This window comes from Drosophila mojavensis, unplaced genomic scaffold, assembly GCF_018153725.1.
Source record: "Drosophila mojavensis isolate 15081-1352.22 unplaced genomic scaffold, ASM1815372v1 contig_231, whole genome shotgun sequence".
NCBI classification, from domain to species: Eukaryota; Metazoa; Arthropoda; class Insecta; order Diptera; family Drosophilidae; genus Drosophila; species Drosophila mojavensis.
In genome coordinates this window covers 9,584,683-9,603,395 of record NW_025318772.1, presented here as the reverse complement: position 1 = coordinate 9,603,395, position 18,713 = coordinate 9,584,683, and the positions used below count along the sequence as shown (strand labels likewise).

At 39.4% G+C, this 18,713-nt stretch overlaps 2 protein-coding genes and 1 long non-coding RNA gene across 6 annotated transcripts; 1 reads left to right on the top strand and 2 right to left on the bottom strand.

The window, feature by feature from the left end:
• Positions 1-57: 57 nt before the first annotated feature.
• On the bottom strand, positions 58-2,680 carry LOC6575464 (TRAF3-interacting protein 1). Its single transcript, XM_002001437.4, has 4 exons — positions 2,087-2,680; positions 1,969-2,042; positions 1,867-1,910; positions 58-1,799 (listed from the first exon to the last, which is right to left on the bottom strand). Exons 1-4 carry the CDS (start codon positions 2,393-2,395, stop codon positions 211-213), a joined length of 2,016 nt encoding a protein of 671 aa, XP_002001473.2. The 5' UTR covers positions 2,396-2,680; the 3' UTR covers positions 58-210.
• Positions 2,681-2,781: 101 nt separating this feature from the next.
• Positions 2,782-16,318, bottom strand: LOC6575463 (probable myosin light chain kinase DDB_G0279831). Of its 3 annotated transcripts, XM_002001436.4 has the most exons (5): positions 16,059-16,318; positions 14,642-14,739; positions 5,982-6,179; positions 3,817-4,364; positions 2,782-3,738 (listed from the first exon to the last, which is right to left on the bottom strand). In XM_002001436.4, the coding sequence occupies exons 2-5, from the start codon at positions 14,687-14,689 to the stop codon at positions 3,465-3,467; spliced, it is 1,068 nt and encodes a 355-aa protein (XP_002001472.1). In that variant the 5' UTR covers positions 14,690-14,739; positions 16,059-16,318; the 3' UTR covers positions 2,782-3,464. The 3 variants fall into 3 exon arrangements, with proteins under 3 accessions (XP_002001472.1, XP_015023485.1, XP_015023486.1); XM_015167999.3 differs by lacking the exons at positions 14,642-14,739; positions 16,059-16,318 and adding an exon at positions 6,435-6,706; XM_015168000.3 differs by lacking the exons at positions 14,642-14,739; positions 16,059-16,318 and adding an exon at positions 6,444-6,706.
• On the top strand, positions 15,235-16,755 carry LOC116803712. Of its 2 annotated transcripts, XR_004363762.2 has the most exons (3): positions 15,235-15,849; positions 15,914-15,974; positions 16,043-16,755. It is a non-coding gene; the product is annotated as an uncharacterized LOC116803712 (long non-coding RNA). The 2 variants fall into 2 exon arrangements; XR_006356923.1 differs by having other exon boundaries at positions 15,235-15,974.
• Positions 16,756-18,713: the final 1,958 nt, after the last annotated feature.

The window sequence follows — 18,713 nt, the reverse complement described above, 5'->3', positions numbered from 1 at the left end:
TCCTATGTTGAGTCAACATTCGATCTGAAAAAGTTATAGCTTGAAGGTGTGGGGAGAAACTGATGGCAGTTGGTTGATATTTGAGTATAGATTTATTTACCCGACGTACTGCAGTTATAACATTTCTAGAGACTTATAGACTAGTACACTCTATTATGCGAGGGTAGCCTGAAGAAGCACAAGCTGCCTAAGCATTTGTAATTTATTATATCATTGCTCCATCAGCATTTTGAGCAGTCGCTCGTTGTTCTGCAGAATCTTCTGACGACTCTCGTCGACCAGGTCCTTGTACTCGTCAATGCTGGCCTCAATGGAGAGCAGCTGCTGCTTCATGGGCTCCGTTGCGGAGGCCGTGAGGCTTCTCTCCCGCTTTAGCTCAGCCGCTGCTTGGGTGTAGGCCTCCCGCCACATGGTCAGCTCCAGCTGCATGGCATCGATGTCCTCAGGCAAGAAGTCCAGAAGCTTACCCAGCGGATTCACGGACTTGGTGAGGGTCTGTATGATATCCCGTAGATCGTTCACTTGCCTTGCCGAGCTCTGGTGCGTGCCTGCCGATGGAGTCTTCTGCGTCTGTTGTGCGTCTTCCTTGCCTGGTTCGCTTACCTGCGCGGCGACCAGCTCCTTCTGAGTGTCCAATATCTGCTGAACCAGACGGCCCTGGCCCTGCTGCTGTGCATCCATATCTGGCGGGGCTTGCGCTGTGCCCGTGTCTATGTCATGCGCATTGGCATCCTCGATGACCACCAAATTCTCACCATCGTCATCGAAGTCCCCAAAGGTCTCCAGCTTGACATTTATGCCCGACATCTTCAGCTGATCGTTCGGCTGCAGCACAATTTCCACATTGCGACGCCGTGGTGCTCCAGGCCGTGCCGAGGCGGGACGAGCGCTGGGCGGGCGCAGCGAGGTGCGAGGGCGATTCAAGGAGCCGTTCGATTCTTTCGAGTTATCGCGCGTAAAGGTGCCTTCCCGCTTGACTTCGCTGTTGTTGGTGTTGTTGCTGTTATTGTGATGTGTCGAGTCGGAGATTGGCACAGTGGAGGCCTGGCTCTGCTCGCTAGCCTCGTTGTTGACCAGGGCAACATCCGATTCGGGCGGAGGTGCTCGCTGACTTGCACTAGAGCGCCGACTTTTACCAGAGGATTTGCGGCTTTCCGGCTCTGCGGGCTCAGCCGTCAGCTGCTGAGCCTTGGGCGAAGGACTCTGCGAGGCGCTAGTCGGCTTGGGTGAGGCGACAGGCGAGGGTAGTCTGACAGGGGCGGGCGCATCTGCTGCAGGTGTAACGGGTGCAGCGGGCGGAGCGGGCGGAGCTGTGGCAGCAGGAGCTGGCGACATGGACTTTGTTTCGCTGTCTGTTGAAGCTTGTTTAACTTTTGCTGGGGGCTTTACAGGGGATGGAGTCTTCTGCTTGGGGCTCTGTCGGCTCAGCTTGGGCTTGGCTTCCGCTTCCGGCGAGGGCTTGTGCCGGCGCTGAGGCTTCTTCTCCTTGTCCTGGGTCGCCTGATCCGTTGCTTTGCGCAGCTTCTGCTCCTGGGGCGAGATGCGCTTCTCCTTGCGGGCCGTCGGCTGTTCCTTGGCAGTTGGGGAGACTTGCTTGCTGCTGAGCTTGCCTTCCTTTGCCTTCACTGGCTTCGGCTTTTCGGTTTCATTGGCCAAAACTTGCTGCACTGCATCACGCCATTCCAGACGTTGCTCCATTATGCTGGCCATGGCCTGTAGCAGCTCATTCGTCAGCTTCGGCTCGTGTCCGGCCACAATTTTGGAGGTGCGCACCTTGAGATCCTGCTTCGTCGTAAGCTCTGCAATGAATCTCTGGATTAGTTAGGGTAGGCTTTCTATACGGTCTATACGGGTTCCCCAACTCACTTGTGGCATCGATCATCTTTTGCAGAAACCGCATTTTATCATTGCTGTTCAAATCGATTTAGTTAGTCTCAGTTTAGCCTCGTTCTGATAAGGATGCCTTACCGATCATTGATGTTCTCGAAGAGCTGCTCCTCCGGCGTATAGAGACCCTCAAGGCAGCCCGTTTCCCTAATAAACTAAGCAGAGCTTAATTGAACGAGTTCCATGGCTAAAGTCTTACCGCTGTGAAGATGTCCATGAGGTAGCGGAATGGAGGCTTCCTCAGCAGCTTCTCTGTCAGCGGCGGCTTCTTGATCCACTTGCCCAGGCTTTGCTGTGTGGCCTTAATAACAGCTGCATCCAGCTCCGGCTCCGACATGGTCACAAGTGCTTCAGATAATAATAATTCAAAGTTGTTTTTCTCGAACGACTGTTTTTGTCTGTCTTTTTGTTTGTTTGGCCCTAACGTTGCCAAGGTGACGCACAAGAACAGGCGAACCCTCACCACAGCTGCGCATGCGTTAGCTGGGAATTCCATGACATGCCCCATCTAAAGAAAATGCGTTTCCTAGCACACATAAAGGATCTGATAGTTCCTACAAGCCCTATATAATATAGCAATTATCATATTATATTAGATCCTAACGTAATAATGTTCATATATAACAATAATACATCAGAGACCGGGCCAAACACAAATAATTCTAATATCTTTAGGGAGACCTGTATAACCTATATTCTTCTTCTACAATATTTCATAATAAAGTCATTGATTTTTTTAACACATTCTTACTTTATTTTGTTATTTATAAAATCTTCTCATACAACATGATTTGCATATTTTAGTTGGCCTTAGGATAGATGAGAACAGAACTCTGTGTGGGATAATACAAATAATGGAAAAGATAAGAAGCAATAATAATTAAAATTAACAAGTATACTAATATTTATATATATATTTAACATTTATGTAACAGTTATTATCGGCCAATTAAAGTTTTGCAAACAGTTTATGCCAAAGAGCAGTCAAGTTATGTTAAACCATATTTTAGTTGTAACTAAAGACTAATTGTGTGTGTGTATGTGTGTGCGGGATGTTGGTGTGTGTGTGTGTGAATTAAGATTAATAATTCTCATAGCTAAAAGTACGTATTTCATTTAAAGCTAACAAATACAAAAAAGACTTCGGGGAGGAAGTGGGGAAGGTAACAGACTTTGCAAGCAAATTGGCGGCAATTACAAAGGGCTGAACAATTGGACTAACAATAGGATCAAAATATAACATAGATATCATTTATCATTATACGATAGTATGTTGCGTGTGTATATGTATATAGTACAGGTTTAAATAGCGTAGCGCTTAACATATCCATATATATGTGGTATATAGTATATAGGTGTACGTATGTATTGTTTTATCTTCTTTGCTCATCTTGTACTTATATAATTTACATTTAGTGCAGCGTTTCGAGCTGCGCCGCAGATTTAAAAACAATTTGTAAAATGAACTTTCTCTCGTCTCGTTCTCTTGTTTGTTAGATCTCTCATTCGCACAGTAATTCTAATTAATTGTAATGTCGTAGCGCGTGGTTGATGCTACGCAGCGCCTCGCTCAGCTGCTACAACTCGAAGAAATCATCCTGCTGCTTCTCCAGGCGCTTCAAGGAGTTCTGCACTCGACGCGTCTGCGTCGTATTCAGAAGCTGCGCCGTATCCGAATTTCCGCTGCCCGTCGAGCTGTGCCTTTGGTGGTGCAACGGACGGTTGTTGTTGTTGCTGCTATTGTGGTTGTTGTTCTTGTAGGAGTTGTTCAGCTGATGATTGCGACGCTGTGGAAACACGTCCGTTGTGGCACTGATGCAAAGGTCCGCATCACTTTGACTATTTACCAAGCTGGATGGGACAGAGACGGAGAAGGGTTAAATAAATGATAAGAAGAAGAAAAGTCTCTTGGGGGTCTCTAACACTTACTCCTTGGAACGTTCGACATATTTGCGCGACTCGGATATCGTGTTGTCTATCTTGTTGAGGAAATCATTCATGCACTTGCGATTCTCCTCCTCGGGCGTCATCGCGGCCACCGAGTCCAGGGACTTGCTCTGCTTGGTGTTGCACGTGGCATTGTGATTGTGCAGCATTAGAGCTGGATCCTCATCGCCGGGCTGCACCAGCAGCTCGCCGGCAATTGAATATGGACGCGGTGTGCCGTGCAGCTGGCCGGAACGGGTGCTCGACGAGCTGGACGAGATGTTGGTGTTGCAGCTGTTGCTGCTGCCGCTGCCACTGCCGCTGCCGCTGTAACAATTTGTTTGGCTCAAATTGTTTGCATTGTTCAACGCTTCGCGCTGCACATTCACATCGGGCGTGGTGGGCGGCGAGGCCAGTGCATCGGCCAGCAGGTCAGCCCCATTTGCCTGCAAATTGTAGGGTGACGTCTTCTCCACGGGCACGAGCAAGAACTGACGCAAAAAGAGGCTATCCGAGGCGTAGAGGCGATTGACACGACGTATCTGTTCCGTCTGTGGATATAAGAAATATATATATATATATATATATATATATATATATATATATAAATATTGTTATTTGATCTGTGTATAATTATAATAAGCGGAATCTATAGCAGCGTATCTGTCTATTACAGTGAAAGCTCTGCTAATGAACGCCACCTCAGCTCACAGAGAATCTCAGAAAATCTTTCCTCTTAAGCTTTATATAATATAATATTATATTATATACTTATATGTATATTTGCATACAAATATTATATCTATCAATAAACAACAATATCTAAGCTAATATTTAAGCTACCAATAAATGAGTCTATACACTTAAGATATTAGCAACTTATAAATTGATATCTAATTGACTTATTGCTCGACTGATTGATTGATCGGTGACTGAGTGGACACGACTCGTTTTTGTCAAATCCGAATCACGATGATGATTAATTAGGCTAAGCACTTTATATAAAATTCAGTTCTCTCTTTCCCTGTTATCATTTCATTGGCTGATCAAATGTTGACACAGATTCTTAATTATCTAACTATATGATATATATGTATATACTATACTAAATACTATATATGTTTTGTATACTAGCAATGATATGCAGCAAACTGTCGACCCATTTGGCTGCAGAATTTCCTTTAGCTTAAAATTCCTTGATAAGAATCAAAACTCAAACAATGATAAGAAATTAGACGAGCGGTCGTAGGTCGCCCGCTGCTGCAGTGCAGCAGCCAACCCCTCCTCTTGCTGGGCCCTCTCCCAACGTCCCCCAGCCACCAACCAATGCTATCTTATTTGTCTAAACCATGTCAAGCGACTGACTGGGTCTTTCCGTCTACTTATTAAATCGATAAAGTTGAAAGTTAGCTGACATTTGAAATTGTCTACAATTTGCATGCGACACGACACTAACGAAAGCCAACAAGCTGAAAAGTGACCGACTAATACTCGCTCATAGTGTAACAGGAGACTCACAAATTTTAAAATCGATGGTATTCTTCATTTATTTTCCCTTTTAGAATAATTTTATAAGACGAGCATATAAATGAAATTTACTTTCGACTTTCAACGGATATGTGTATATTACACGATGCCAATATACTCTCTATTCCCTTTGTGAACGATTATAAAAAGAAGCCATTGCTAGTTACAGGGCCTCCACCTACAAATCAAATGTTGGCTGGGGAAATGTTGCTTGCATTAGTATATGCGATGTATGCGAGGGTAGGCTGATTATTTCTATATATTCTATATATATAGCCTTCTGATATTATAAAATAATACGCCCTCATTTTATTTAATTTTAAACTTTGACAGTGATTTGTCTCATTGCTTCACGTATATTTGATTTTGTATATAATTCAAACTTAAATGTTTTGAATTTTTTTTTTTTTTTTTTTTTAATTTTACCCCTTTTTGCATAGTTTATAGATTATATACAATTTATTGTTTTCACTTTATATCACATCCTTCAACTCACTTGGAGCTTTTCAGAAACTGATTGTACAGCCCTCGCATAAACGACGTTATGCATTTGAAATCAATGTTTTATGGCACGCCATAACTTTTATTTCATTTAGCCCCCACAGAGCAATTAGGATACTTTACAATCGATGTTTACATACCGTGGCGCCGTATTTGAGCGAAATTCCTTGCAGTGTGTCCGTCTTTTCCACGGTGTGTCGTATAAGAATTTCATTGTTTCTCAGATTGTTGCAGCAGGTGCTGCCATATTTCTTGAGGGTGCGTGAGGAGTCGCGTATCGATTGTTTTTCGTTGAACATGAATTCGCTGTCATCCATATCAGGCACGATCTCTTGAAACTGCAAAGTGAAAGGGGGAAAGTATTAATTAACTATGTACAATTGCACTTGTTTCTATATTTGGTTTTCTTTTCGTTTTTGTTTTCATTTTTTGTTTTCGTTTTTGTTTGCTTTTTTGTTTTTGGCAACTGTGGCTATGATGTCATTGATTTACCGTTACTCTTGCGAATACACACATGTGTGAGTGTGTTTCTATAATTATAAATAGCGCACAAGCAATTTCTATGATTTGTTCATTGGAGGTGCCCCACTCACCTGACTCACCTGAACTCCCTCGAAACGGTGAATGCAACCAAGCGAAACCGAAAACTGTAGCAAAACTAATACTGTTGCAGCTATTCAACCAATTTATAGACACATTTTACTCAAGCAACGCAATCGTTCGCCTTAAGTGAATTCACTTGCTTTTATTGTTGCAATAAATTATTGTTATTCTTTTTTCTATTTTGCTTAGTTTTTTTTCAGCGCCGTTGAATTACAGCTGCGTTTACTACGTGTTTACAAGTTGTTGTCATTGTAAATTGTACTGTCAGTGTGCCCGTAGCACTCAATTAAGAAAACCTCAAAAATACCAAAGCATACTAGAGGTGACAAATTTGTTAATGCTCAATAAAAAGCACGTTAAACAGTTTTTGCTCGCGGCCCATTTAAGTGGCTGGCACCCCGTGTCACGCCAGATTCATCGCTACTCCAGATCCACGCTCAAAGTGTTATCGATTGCTGCACTCAATGCTGCGCACAGAGTTGCTATGGTAAGCGTTGAGCGCGTGTTTTTGTTTGCGTTGATTTTCGTTTTGTGCAAAAGTTAATTTGCGACTGTTTTTGTTTTTATTACTTACGAGAGAGAATTTTTTTTTTGTTCACGTGATAGCTGGGCCAACGTAAGCGCCTTTCAATGTGTGCATTGTATATGTTGTTGTTAGGCTTAAACCTGTTTGACCAAGCAGCTAGCAGTCAACAAAGACAAAGCAGCTGGTCTGTTGGGTTGCATATGGAAATTATTCGAAACGAATTGCCGGCATGACTTTCAATTAACATGTGACTTTATTTATTAATGATACCTCCATATTTGATTTGCAATATTAATGCATTATTGCAAGACAACTTACAGAACAGAGCCGCAATTACTTCCTCCAAGACAGAGCACACATACATACATAGAGAAAGATACATATGCATGTCATTAATGTTTGCATATTTATATGTATGTATGTCTGTATGTATTTACATTGTGCCTGTAAAGTCAACAACAAATTCCTCGCAACTATTGTCAAACTGTTTTCTGCAATAGCAGTATACAACGGCCATAAGAAAAAGCGAAAGCAAGAGTTTGGATGAGAGAGGAAAAGAGAGAGACAGCAATTTACTGTATGTAGGGTAAATAAAAACTGTTTTTAAGCGCAACTGATAAGCACTTCCCATCCAGCGACTATCATAGATGACAATACAAATCAGTTTCACCTAAATTTCGCATCGATTTGGAATAGACAGAAAAAACGGTCATTGACATACACAAATCGCAGAAGCTAGTCACGCGCCGGGTTTCCCTCAATGGGATTTCGATATACACACGCATACATATATACGGATCTCTAGACATACATATTATATATATATTGATGTTTATACAAACATATATATCGTATGTTATATTTGTTCATGCTGTGGGCAACTGATCTCTTGATGAGCAATCGCCACCCACAAAAGAATCAAATCAGGGGACTTCGCTCAATGGCGATCGTTTTTAATTACAATCATAATTGAAATGGTAAACACAAACTAACTAATCAATGCAAAAAAAAAAAAGTCGACTAGTAGATACCCTACATTATCATAATATATACATATAATAAGTTATATTTCTAGAAATGCGGCAAATAGTTGCTATCGACAATGTTATCGATTGTCGCAAATTAATGAGTCCAAATAGATCGAAATTAATTTTATATGCTCGTATACGGATACAAATACAAAACGTATCTACAATTCATACTGTCAAATATATTTATATTATATATTATATATTATATATCTCTCAGTTTATATTATAAATACAAAATGAGATCTAATCGGGTTTGGCCTAAAAGTACACTTTTATGAGTCTCTAGCTGTTATTAAATGCCTTACGACAAAGCATTTGTTTTATTAAATAGAGGTTTTTCCCATTTCTGTTCACCTTTAATGGGTATATGAAAAAGGGGACTTTTCAGTGATTGCAGACCAGACGACAGGCTGCGGGCCGAAAGTGATAATTGTTTAATATTTAATTGTTTATGTCTATCAAAAGACAAGTGTGTGATTTCGCCCAAATTTAGACAGCCAAAAGAGTTGCTAAATGAAAGTGTCAGACAAGACGGCATGCGATGCATGTGACTCAGTAGTAGGAATGGACGACGCGACGTGGCGACGACCAAAGAAGTTCGAGAACTCCTCCGAGATACTCGTATCGAGCGCGAAGGTCAGTCTCAGCTAATTGCAGCTGATCGATAACAGAGCCGGAGTCGAAATCGGTAAAGTTTGCTAATCAAATCGGCTTTCAACAGTGACTAACATAAATATTCGTATGGAAAATGCCATAAATTTAATGATATCGCTTGAAATCTACTTCGAATTTGTTGCTGCTATCGTTGTTTTTTTGGTTGTTGTTTATGTAAGTATGTCAGAAATTTATGGATTCGTGCAAGCGCACACAAATTATTAGACGAAGGTCAAATTGAAGTAACACTTGAGGTACACTTTATGGCAGTCACTGTTTCTGTTTAGCCGTCGCACTATCTTTAGTATTAATTAAAATTAACAAAATAGGAAATTGCAAATTGATAAAAATACAAAAAACAACCGAAACGAAAACGAAAACGAAAATACTGAACCAAATCGTACGTGACTCAAATATAAGAAGCTTTACACATATAAATTTAGATATTGTTATTATTATTATTATGCATGACAACTGCGAAATGGAACGTTTTTATTAACACACACACACACACGAAGTCCAATTGTGGTGTAAGGCAAGATCTATGATAGAGCTGTGTGCGTGACACGATGTTGTTGATTTCGGATTTTAATCAGTTTTCGTGTCTATATCAACTGTGCATTATCTACCAGTAGATTCAATTGTTGCCCAACAACAATGCAAACTGTATTTATGTGAGAGTTGGAGTTTTTGTCAAGAGGACATCTCTAATTCTTGGATATGACAAAGCTGATATTTAACTTAATAATAATAAACTATGCTTCTCGGAAGGTGGCGTAAATTAAATTTCGATATCCATCACTAATGCTTACATTTATGGGCGTACCACTTCTCCAGTTTCTAATTGCTAAAAGAACGGATATCTAGGGGAGCTGCAAGCGTGACACGAGTCAGATTTCGTGTTATAAGTCGTGTTTCTTTCAATATAAGCATTGTACATATATACTTAGAGAAATATAATGTTTGTCACCTGCATCATTTATACAAAATACAAATAGAACATAGGCTTAATCTATCGATAAGTCAGTAATGGTCTCATCTCTAATTCTTTTCCGCCTAACATGTTTAATTAATTGATAATGACTTGTATCTACTGCAGAAAGCTACTACAGAGATTGTCGAATCATTACTCAGCGAGCAATGGACTTGTACCTGTACTTGAGGCACTGGCACACCTGCCTCGTAATGCCAGGAAACAGACGGTTCTAGGCGAGCAGAGCTTTGCTACATCATGTTTGTTATCAATTGTCGGGTCTTATATCAGATCACTTTGCCGACACTCTATACATCAGGCTCAACTCGTTCCGCCATATCAATTGTGTAGCCCGCGCGTTGCACTTGAAAGTGTAAAGCCCCATGCCAAACAGCCAAGTGCCACAATCTTAAGGGGTATTAAGTTTATTTATATAGCTTCGTGTACATATATTTTCTGATAAATTAAATGGATGGCTTCTAAGTACTCTTCAGATGATGCGAGCGAGCATATATAATATGTCTCTATATGCTTCTGTTGATTAAGGTGTTTAGCTTTCAGTTTGCTCAATTGAAGGGCAACGTCATCCACTAGTTAAGCACACATGCGCTCTTCACAGTATACGCTAGCTATAGTATATAGTACGTATAGAGCGCTACTACGTACTACCCATTACTGGAGACATCTGTTACGTGCTGCAACAAAAAATATTCAACGTGACTTCTATAATATTTCAAAGTATAAATTCCCTTTGACGGAACGCCTAGTTGCACCGGGCCGTAAAATACCAATATATATCAAACGTATGGGAACTTAGGCAGGAATAATACATCTATCAATAATATTATAAATAATGTTTATCAGTTTTTTAATGTATTCGAGACAGAGAGAGAGAGAGAGAGAAACACGAGGGGTATACGTAACGCAAAAATACAGACATATCGATATCTGGAAATAATGACAAAAACATCGATTATTGTTAGCAAATCTGAATTCTTCATTCTTCATTGGCTTGTTAATTTGTAGTATTGCTTAACAACTCGATTTATGTATATACATTTGTATATTTCTATCGTATTTCCATAAACTTGCTGCGATTAACAACAAATTCAATTATATGCGATTGCCGTTAGCTTTTTACAATAACTCCACAATAACTGGTATATACATTTCCATTTATATATATTCACATATACATAGCAATATTTATTCAGATATAAACAATCAATCTTCATTTGAGTTTTTGATTGATTATTGCCAAGATTTTAGTTTTGTTTGCCTTTGGATCGGTCGAGTTCGACGATTTCTTGAACTGTTGATATATACTTTATTATAATTTAACTTCGCAGTTTGTATTGGCTAAAGTAGACCAGAGATTAGATTGCCTCTATCTATTTATAGCCAATCTCGATTCCATATTGGAGCAATAATTAAACAAAGCGAATTTCTCAAAACGCTTTAAAGAAACAGTGCAAATTACTGAGAGAAGGAGACAAATAGATAAATAGACAGAGATATACATAGGTATAAATATATATTAAGAAAAGGTATCGCTTGGAATTTCAGTAAAAAAGACACGTTTATGGCATTGATACTCATGCACATTCCCACTCACACTCGCACTCACAGTCATGCATACATTCACATTCATATTTATATTCCATCGGTTCTTCTCAAGGCAGTTGAAAATATGATAACTGCCAAATTAGTTCGAATGTCTTTGATGATCGGCTTACGATAACAATATCGAGGCCTACTGAATACTACAGCAAAGTCTCGCTAAAGTGAATACACACTTATTTAGAAGTCATAAATATAAGAGATGAATTATGATGTTTCTCACATTTGTTGCTTTTAATCCTCCAGTTCACCGTTCTCTTTATTTTCTACAGAATCACAGCAGACTCTACCTAAGCTGAACACAAATACAAAATTGTAATTTGATGTTTTATATATTTCAGATTAATTTTACATTTAAAGCACGCCCCACTGTATTTCAAATGTAAGCTTTAGAATGATTTTGTTGTCGTTTTGTCTTTTGCGAGCATGCCAAACCGGTTGAAGGGGAGAAAAAAAATAAATATGGCTAAATTGGTCATTAAACAAATACGTCAAAGATAATGCCCAGCAAACTGGCTAAAACAGGAATTGCAACAGGAAACACAAAGCGCGGCTCTCACTTTGGAGATACTACAGATAAATAAAAACCCTATTGACATGACCTTCTCCACTTTAAACTGAGTCAGCCGACGCCCACCTTAATACAGCTGTATCAGAGTCAAGCTAATAAATTACCATGGAAATAGTTTTGACTGACTTTACGCACTGAATAATTTGATAGCCCCGAATAGCCCTGAATACCCCATGGCTCTAATTGAAATGCCGAAAGGTCTCTGGCTAAGTAGTGATATAACACTTGCCTATTGAGTGCATTCCGAAAGGGCAGAACCAGGTGTACACAGTGAGTACTCGCTAAGGGGAACTGCAAGTACTCGTGGAGTACTCGCTAGAGGTGGCACTTTAAAGTTACTTCTAATCTATTTCTGAGTGTCGCATCCTCAATGCTGAAAGGAAAAGTGAGCATTCACTGTATGCATGCGAGCGCTTTGGACCTCTAGCGAAGCGTCAAAAGAAAAAACTCTTCAAAATGGCGTCCACTTGGGCAAAGCTAAGTAAAACCGGCCCAGGGCCAGGTTCTTAGCGCGTCAAGTTGGCTTGAAGGCTTGGCCATTGAACCCAGCGAAGGTGCGGGCCCAGCCCAAGGCTAAGGATATTTATAGAACGCATATCGGACGCACTCCAGGCAACCGAACCAACAATGAAACGTACAAATTGCAATTGCGAGTTTGTGTGCTTATCATGTGATTTGGCCTAATTAGCAATAAAACTGGCAACAGCCACAAAATCCATTGCAATCGGGTCCACTCAATTGCACAATACTCTGTCCGATGAGCAGGCATATCTAGCTGTATCTAAGTCTGCTTTGCTTTCATCAGAATCTTAGTGTGACTCAGCTTTGAAGGGGCAATCCCAATAACTTGGGCCACTATTTTTCACCGGTAAGGCATCTATAGTATATCTTTATATACTTTAGGTCCCATGCTCACTGTGCGTATAGGGTATATCAAGAAGTGGCAACGCACACACACAACGTGCATAAATGCATTTGGCTTTTATTTTATTCGCTCGTTGCACTCATTTGCAATTCAGACAGAGTCTCGCAAGTTGGCCGCATTGCTGACTGGCCGACTCTCTGAGTGGCTGACTGGCTGGCTTGTTGCCTTTTTGCTTTAGGCCAGATGTGCGATTGCTGACTGTTGCCTCTTGCCCCTTGTCTGTTGGCTGTTAGCTTTTCGCTGGTGCCTCTTGGCTTACTCATCGCCTGGTTCGCTGGCTACGATCCGCACTAGCAGCCGGCGCACAGCCATAGTCGTAGTCGCAGTCGCAGCCAGAGTTGAAGCCATAGCCAAAGCCATGCTGCACACTTTGGTGGCGTTTGCAAAACTTTTATACATGTTGACAATGCCCAGCTAACAGATGCCCTGTAAGCCCTACCTCAATAAATATGCTATAAAGTATGGCAGGGCAAGTTATATGTCGACTTCTCTATATATCGATATTTATCGACATGCACGAACAACAGTCCATACAACAAGCTATGATGAAACAACGGGAGTTCTTGACAATGGAAAGCTCACTTTATTGGGCTAGCATGTCGGCAATGACTCTTAGTGAAGCTGGCCTACGCATAAATATATATCAATATTATAAATTAATTAGCTATTATTTATAATCGATTCATATCTACAGATATTTTGTGCAATTTTCAGTTTTCTCTGTCCACTGAGACTGCATTGCTGGTTTTGCTCAACAATTACAGGGTATTTAAACACAGCAAATAGCAAAAGGTAACGTTCCATTCAAAGTGGTTTTTCTTGGGTAATGCGAGATTTCGACACGATCGTATTTCAAGAGAATTATTTATTATTTTGTGCTTTGCTGCTGCTGCTGTTGCTGCGTCTCTTGCTGCGGCTTTAGCAACAACTGATCTTGGTAAAAAAATATATTTTTAAATGCGGTTAAGCACCTCGACAGGGGCCTCAGCAACAGTTTCTGCAGTCTCTCTGCTTCTGTGTGTGTGTGTATTGAATAGATCTGAGTCTGACTTTGTCTGACATGATTGTTGCCCACATCCACACATCCACACAGACATACACTTACATATACATGTACATATAACTTTTTTGTACTCTTTAAGCCCACAAAAGTTAACGGCCACGAGGAACTGCCATGACTTCACAGCGTGGCTCTTATAAACGAATATATATGTATGTAGATGTGTACAGTTTTATATATATACATAAAATATATATATAGGTATATACGTATAATCATTTGGCAGAAATGTGCTCTCAATTCGATTTCGTTTTTATGGCAATTTGCGATCTTTTGTGTGTTTGCTTAATCTTGGTGCACTCAGATGACATTTTAGACCTAAGCTAATCTAGAAGATAAACTCTGATTTACCGAATCATAAAATACCCTGCAAGACAGTCAAATATAAAACATTTCATTGGGTATCTTTTATATGTTCATAGCGCGTCAAGAATACTTTTCACAATAGATATATTTGATATACATACATACAAATATAAGTTTTCTTAGTTTCTTGCAGCCAGTTTGATCTATGTAGTTCCATCTATTTCAGAGGATATTTTCTAGTCAACCAACAACGTGAAAACGAATTTAATGTAATACCATTTAAATTCGTGTAATTTGTAACCTAACCTAGCTCAACCCCAAAGATCTCTAAATATAATTTATAATTTAAATACCCTGTAGCTACTGAGAAAGTGGGTATAATGTGTTCCGTTCTCGGACGAGTAAGGAAAAATATGTACATACATATTTTGTATAAGAATTTACTGCAGTCTTTCAAGCACTCTTTATAGCTTAATCACTCGCTACTCTATATATACTGGAAGGGTATATACATATACTTTTTCTACTTACTTGCGAGTGCAATTTCCAGTCCTTGTAAGCTTTCACAATATAATCCATTTCCGCGTCTTTTGTTGTTGTCGTAGTTATTTTTGGTCTTTATGATTAATCTGCGTATAAAGACGTAAACTTATCTAAGTATATAATATAAACATACATATATATAACAATATTTTCATATTATTTGAATAATAAATATTTCACTTCACTCTCACTTGACGCCGATCGTTCATATGTTTTTATTGGAAACGGGAAATATTGTTGATTTATATTTCGACTATAACTCAATTGTTTTATTTATTTTTGCGATCTTTCACAATTTTATGGTATATATACATAAGTTGAGTTAAGATTTCCATAATAATATAATTATTTAGTATACTTTGTCAATTTATATATAAATCATCATAAATAATATATTTATTTTTAATATCAAATAGGTATGTATATGTGTATGTAAGTATGTATAATTATAGTAGTAATGTGCCTAAAATATCCCCTGTCTCTTTTTAGGACATTTTCAGCACATATGCATGCACTGAGACTCCTCTCTTTGAGGACAGACCTAACATATTCATATACATATGTACATACACATATCCACACTTACAAACATTCCGTGCTCTCTTGTAGGACCTCTCTTTTAGGTCAACTTGTACAGCACATGTAATGTAATCATGCATTCTGTTTAATATAAAATGATCTAACTCTTATAGTATCAGCTCTTCGTTTCATTCGGTTTAGGCTGCGCAGCCTCTGTACGCGCTCTGTTCATATGAGTTTACATGTGTGTGCACAGTGCTGACTAACTTGAACTGTTAATAATGTATTTAACGGTTTTAGACAAGGCAAAATATGAGGAACCCAAATAAATCGTTTTGTCTTTGCACTTGTGCAAATCTCCAGTGCGGCTTTTCAAGCGACGCATGCTGGTGTATGTCTGTGAATGTGTGAGTAGGTGTGCATGTGTAAATAGGTCTGTGTGTGTGTCTGAAACTGAATTTGTTTTCCGTCTGCGACAACGTCAAGCGACAACAGGCGACAACGCGTGTACCGCATTTCGTGATCTTTTGCAGCTGACGTTGTGTTTTTTATCTACAAAAATTATTTATTTATTATTTAAAACTGTTTTCATTTGAGATTTTTTTCGCGAGACAATGAGCCGTTTGTGTCTCGCTTATGCAGCACAATGAAAATGTAGACAACATACACATGTAACTGTGAGTGTGTGTGTGTGGGCATAAATATATGTATAATTAATAATTGTAGGTTTTCTTGTTGCAGATGCTGCGACGCTTAGCAACAACCTAAGCTTCAGCTGTGACTGTTTATGCACGGTTTCTGTGTGTGTAATTATTGTACTTAAAACGCAACCTCTTTATTTATTATTTGGCTTTTTTCTTTTTTTGGTAGTCACTGGTTCACTCACACAAATAAAACAGGCAGCAAAGATGACGGTGAAGGCGGCGGCGACGGCGAGGCTGACGGCGACGGCGACGGCGACGATGATGATGATGACGGCGGCGACAACGAGAGCGGTGCAGGAGAGGGTGGGGGTGGGTGGCGTTTGCTCAGATTTTCGCAGCGCGTACACACGACTAAATCGACTAATACTAAATACTAACACTAACAACAACACACAGCCTGGCACGGGACAGTCAGCCAACCAGCTTCAAGTAACGCTCGATAACAACTGACTGACCGAACTCCAGCCCAGCGCGCTCCAAGCGACAGCAGCGACGTCAGCGTCAGCGACAGAGACAGCACCGATCGGGCGTCATATGTTGCTCGTGAGCGCAAATTAACGTAATGCTCTCGCTTACGTTAGTGGTCTAACGCTCTGGCGCTCTTTTACTCATTTGCCCATACGTTAGCTGGACTGACAGCCTGGAGCGGGAGAGAGAACGAGCAAGTGAATTAACCAGTGAGCGAGTAGTTGTGCATGCAATTGAAGAATTGGGCTATTCTATGCAGACGTACACATGTACATGCACGTTCTTATGTGTGCGTACCTTAAGTATTTCTTTGTGTGTTTTTCGACGCCCACGCATATAAAATATTGTCTCACACACACTTATTTATGTATAAAAATATACATGGAGCAGATTGTGCTTAAGTGATAATCATTTGTTTTGTTTGCTGCTATCATGTAATTAAAGAGAAATCCACTCGTCACCATGTGGAAGGGGCAAGCTAACAAAATTGTAGCACTAACAACAGAGCAACAGGTCGTTGATTCACGCACACAGTGCAATCAGTTTGCCCTATTTAACTATCTGGCAACGCCGTTTTTGTGATAGTGACTGTTAATTACACTGACAAACATTAAGCATTGCTGCACTCGAATATATTACACATTTTTTTATTTATTTAACAAGTTTTCATTTCTCCAATTTAAATAAATATATAGTGAATCTCTTGTTTTTTTGTTGCAAAACATGAAACCGCTAAACATAAACAGAGAGTCTGATAAAAACAGAGGAGAGACAGTGATAGAAAGAGAGAGAGAGAGAGAGAGAATCTTGGGATTTTTTTTTTGCAAATTGCTTGGCCAGACGACTAGGCTCTGCAGTCAACCGCAGAAATAAAAGGAGAGGACTGAAACGCCACCACCCCAAGGACCTACTGGATGGGGTCTTGACCTAACACCTCCAGATTTGACAAGAATATATGCATATAATATTAAGATTAATATAGCTTTTAAGCAAATAAATTTTTATAAATATCTGTTTAGATTAAGTTACCAATTAGGTAGCGGTGCGCTAAGCTGTAAATAAATATATTTTATAATTTCTCTAAAAAAAAAAAAGAAAAAAAAACAATATGTATTTATGAAGGAAATTGGGAATTTTTCGTTTACGTATTCAATGAATAGAAGCACTCATCATATTATTCCGATGACAATGCGAACTCTTTGATCATGACTATCAGAACAAGTTGTTGTTACTTGTTTTTTTGTTTTTGCAATAACAAAATATGTACATATGAATATAGGAAAGCAATATGTCGATAACGGTTATCTGACCTAACCAGCCTACTAACGTTAGAAACTTATCAATAAAAGTTGGCAAAATATGTGACATATACACACATACATACATATATATTATATGTAGTTGTTGCCAGGCTAGGTGGAATACCGTTAAAATTAAGTGAGAAATATGATTCAATTTCTTTGTAAATAAAAGTGAAACTCAAACACAAAAAAGATCTTCACATATATACAAGATAAATATGTATTTGTTTTATGAATCAATGGGGGAAAAAGTGTGTTAATTGGGAAAACATGCGAATTTGTAGGATTTTTGCGCATCTTCACATTTCTATATATTTTTGTATTTATCTTTTCTTGTTTGAGTATTTTATATTTGAATAAATTGGACAAAGGCATCGGCCCCGAGAAGTGGGCTGGCAGCTGCCAAGTCACATTACGGCTCAATTATTGAGCTGCAACTAATTTGTCGGGCAAACAGAATGGCCAGCTGACGTCGCTCAGTGTATTTGTGTGTGTATTTATTATGGTTATTGGACACTAATGTAAGGTGTGTGACACCTGTGAAAAACAAACTGGTTATCAGTCCAAGCAGTCAAGGCTAACTCAAATATTGTTACACCTCTCGGGCGTCTATCTCATGGTATTTGCATTGAATTCGATTTCATATTCTAATTTCATTAGGAGCGGAAGATGTAATTAACAACTTTGATATATGATCGCCAGTGTGTACATCCCGAGCGTTTCAAACAAGAGCGCGAAAGCAACGCAGCTGAAAGGTCATTCGAAGGTGCAAGGTGCGTGCAATCAGGCATTTATCATGAATGACTTACACAAGTAGTACACCTCCTATTCATAATATTTCCATTGAAGTTTATGCCATGAGTTGATTTGATGCCATCTTCTAATTTAATTACAATCATTTAATTAGCAGCTTTAATTTGAACACCAGTGCTTAAACACCTATATCGAAATAAATGCGCGCAAGTTTTATAGCAGACAGTCTTTTATGAGCTAATACACCATTTGCTTACACTAGTCTGGCAGCACTCTCAACCCGTTCATATTCACACAAAACAATAACAAACTAAC

What these genes read in the sequence shown, in the direction of transcription:
- LOC6575464 (XM_002001437.4), bottom strand. Translation starts at nt 2,395, where the DNA reads ATGGGGCATGTCATGGAATTCCCAGCTAACGCATGCGCAGCTGTGGTG. An exon ending in TCATGGACATCTTCACAGCG is followed by an intron (nt 2,043 to 2,086) that starts GTAAGACTTTAG and finishes AGCTCTGCTTAG; the next exon opens with TTTATTAGGGAAACGGGCTG. An exon ending in AAAGATGATCGATGCCACAA is followed by an intron (nt 1,800 to 1,866) that starts GTGAGTTGGGGA and finishes GATTCATTGCAG; the next exon opens with AGCTTACGACGAAGCAGGAT.
- LOC6575463 (XM_002001436.4), bottom strand. Translation starts at nt 14,689, where the DNA reads ATGGATTATATTGTGAAAGCTTACAAGGACTGGAAATTGCACTCGCAA. An exon ending in ACTGGAAATTGCACTCGCAA is followed by an intron (nt 6,180 to 14,641) that starts GTAAGTAGAAAA and finishes TTCACTTTGCAG; the next exon opens with TTTCAAGAGATCGTGCCTGA. An exon ending in TATGTCGAACGTTCCAAGGA is followed by an intron (nt 3,739 to 3,816) that starts GTAAGTGTTAGA and finishes TGTCCCATCCAG; the next exon opens with CTTGGTAAATAGTCAAAGTG.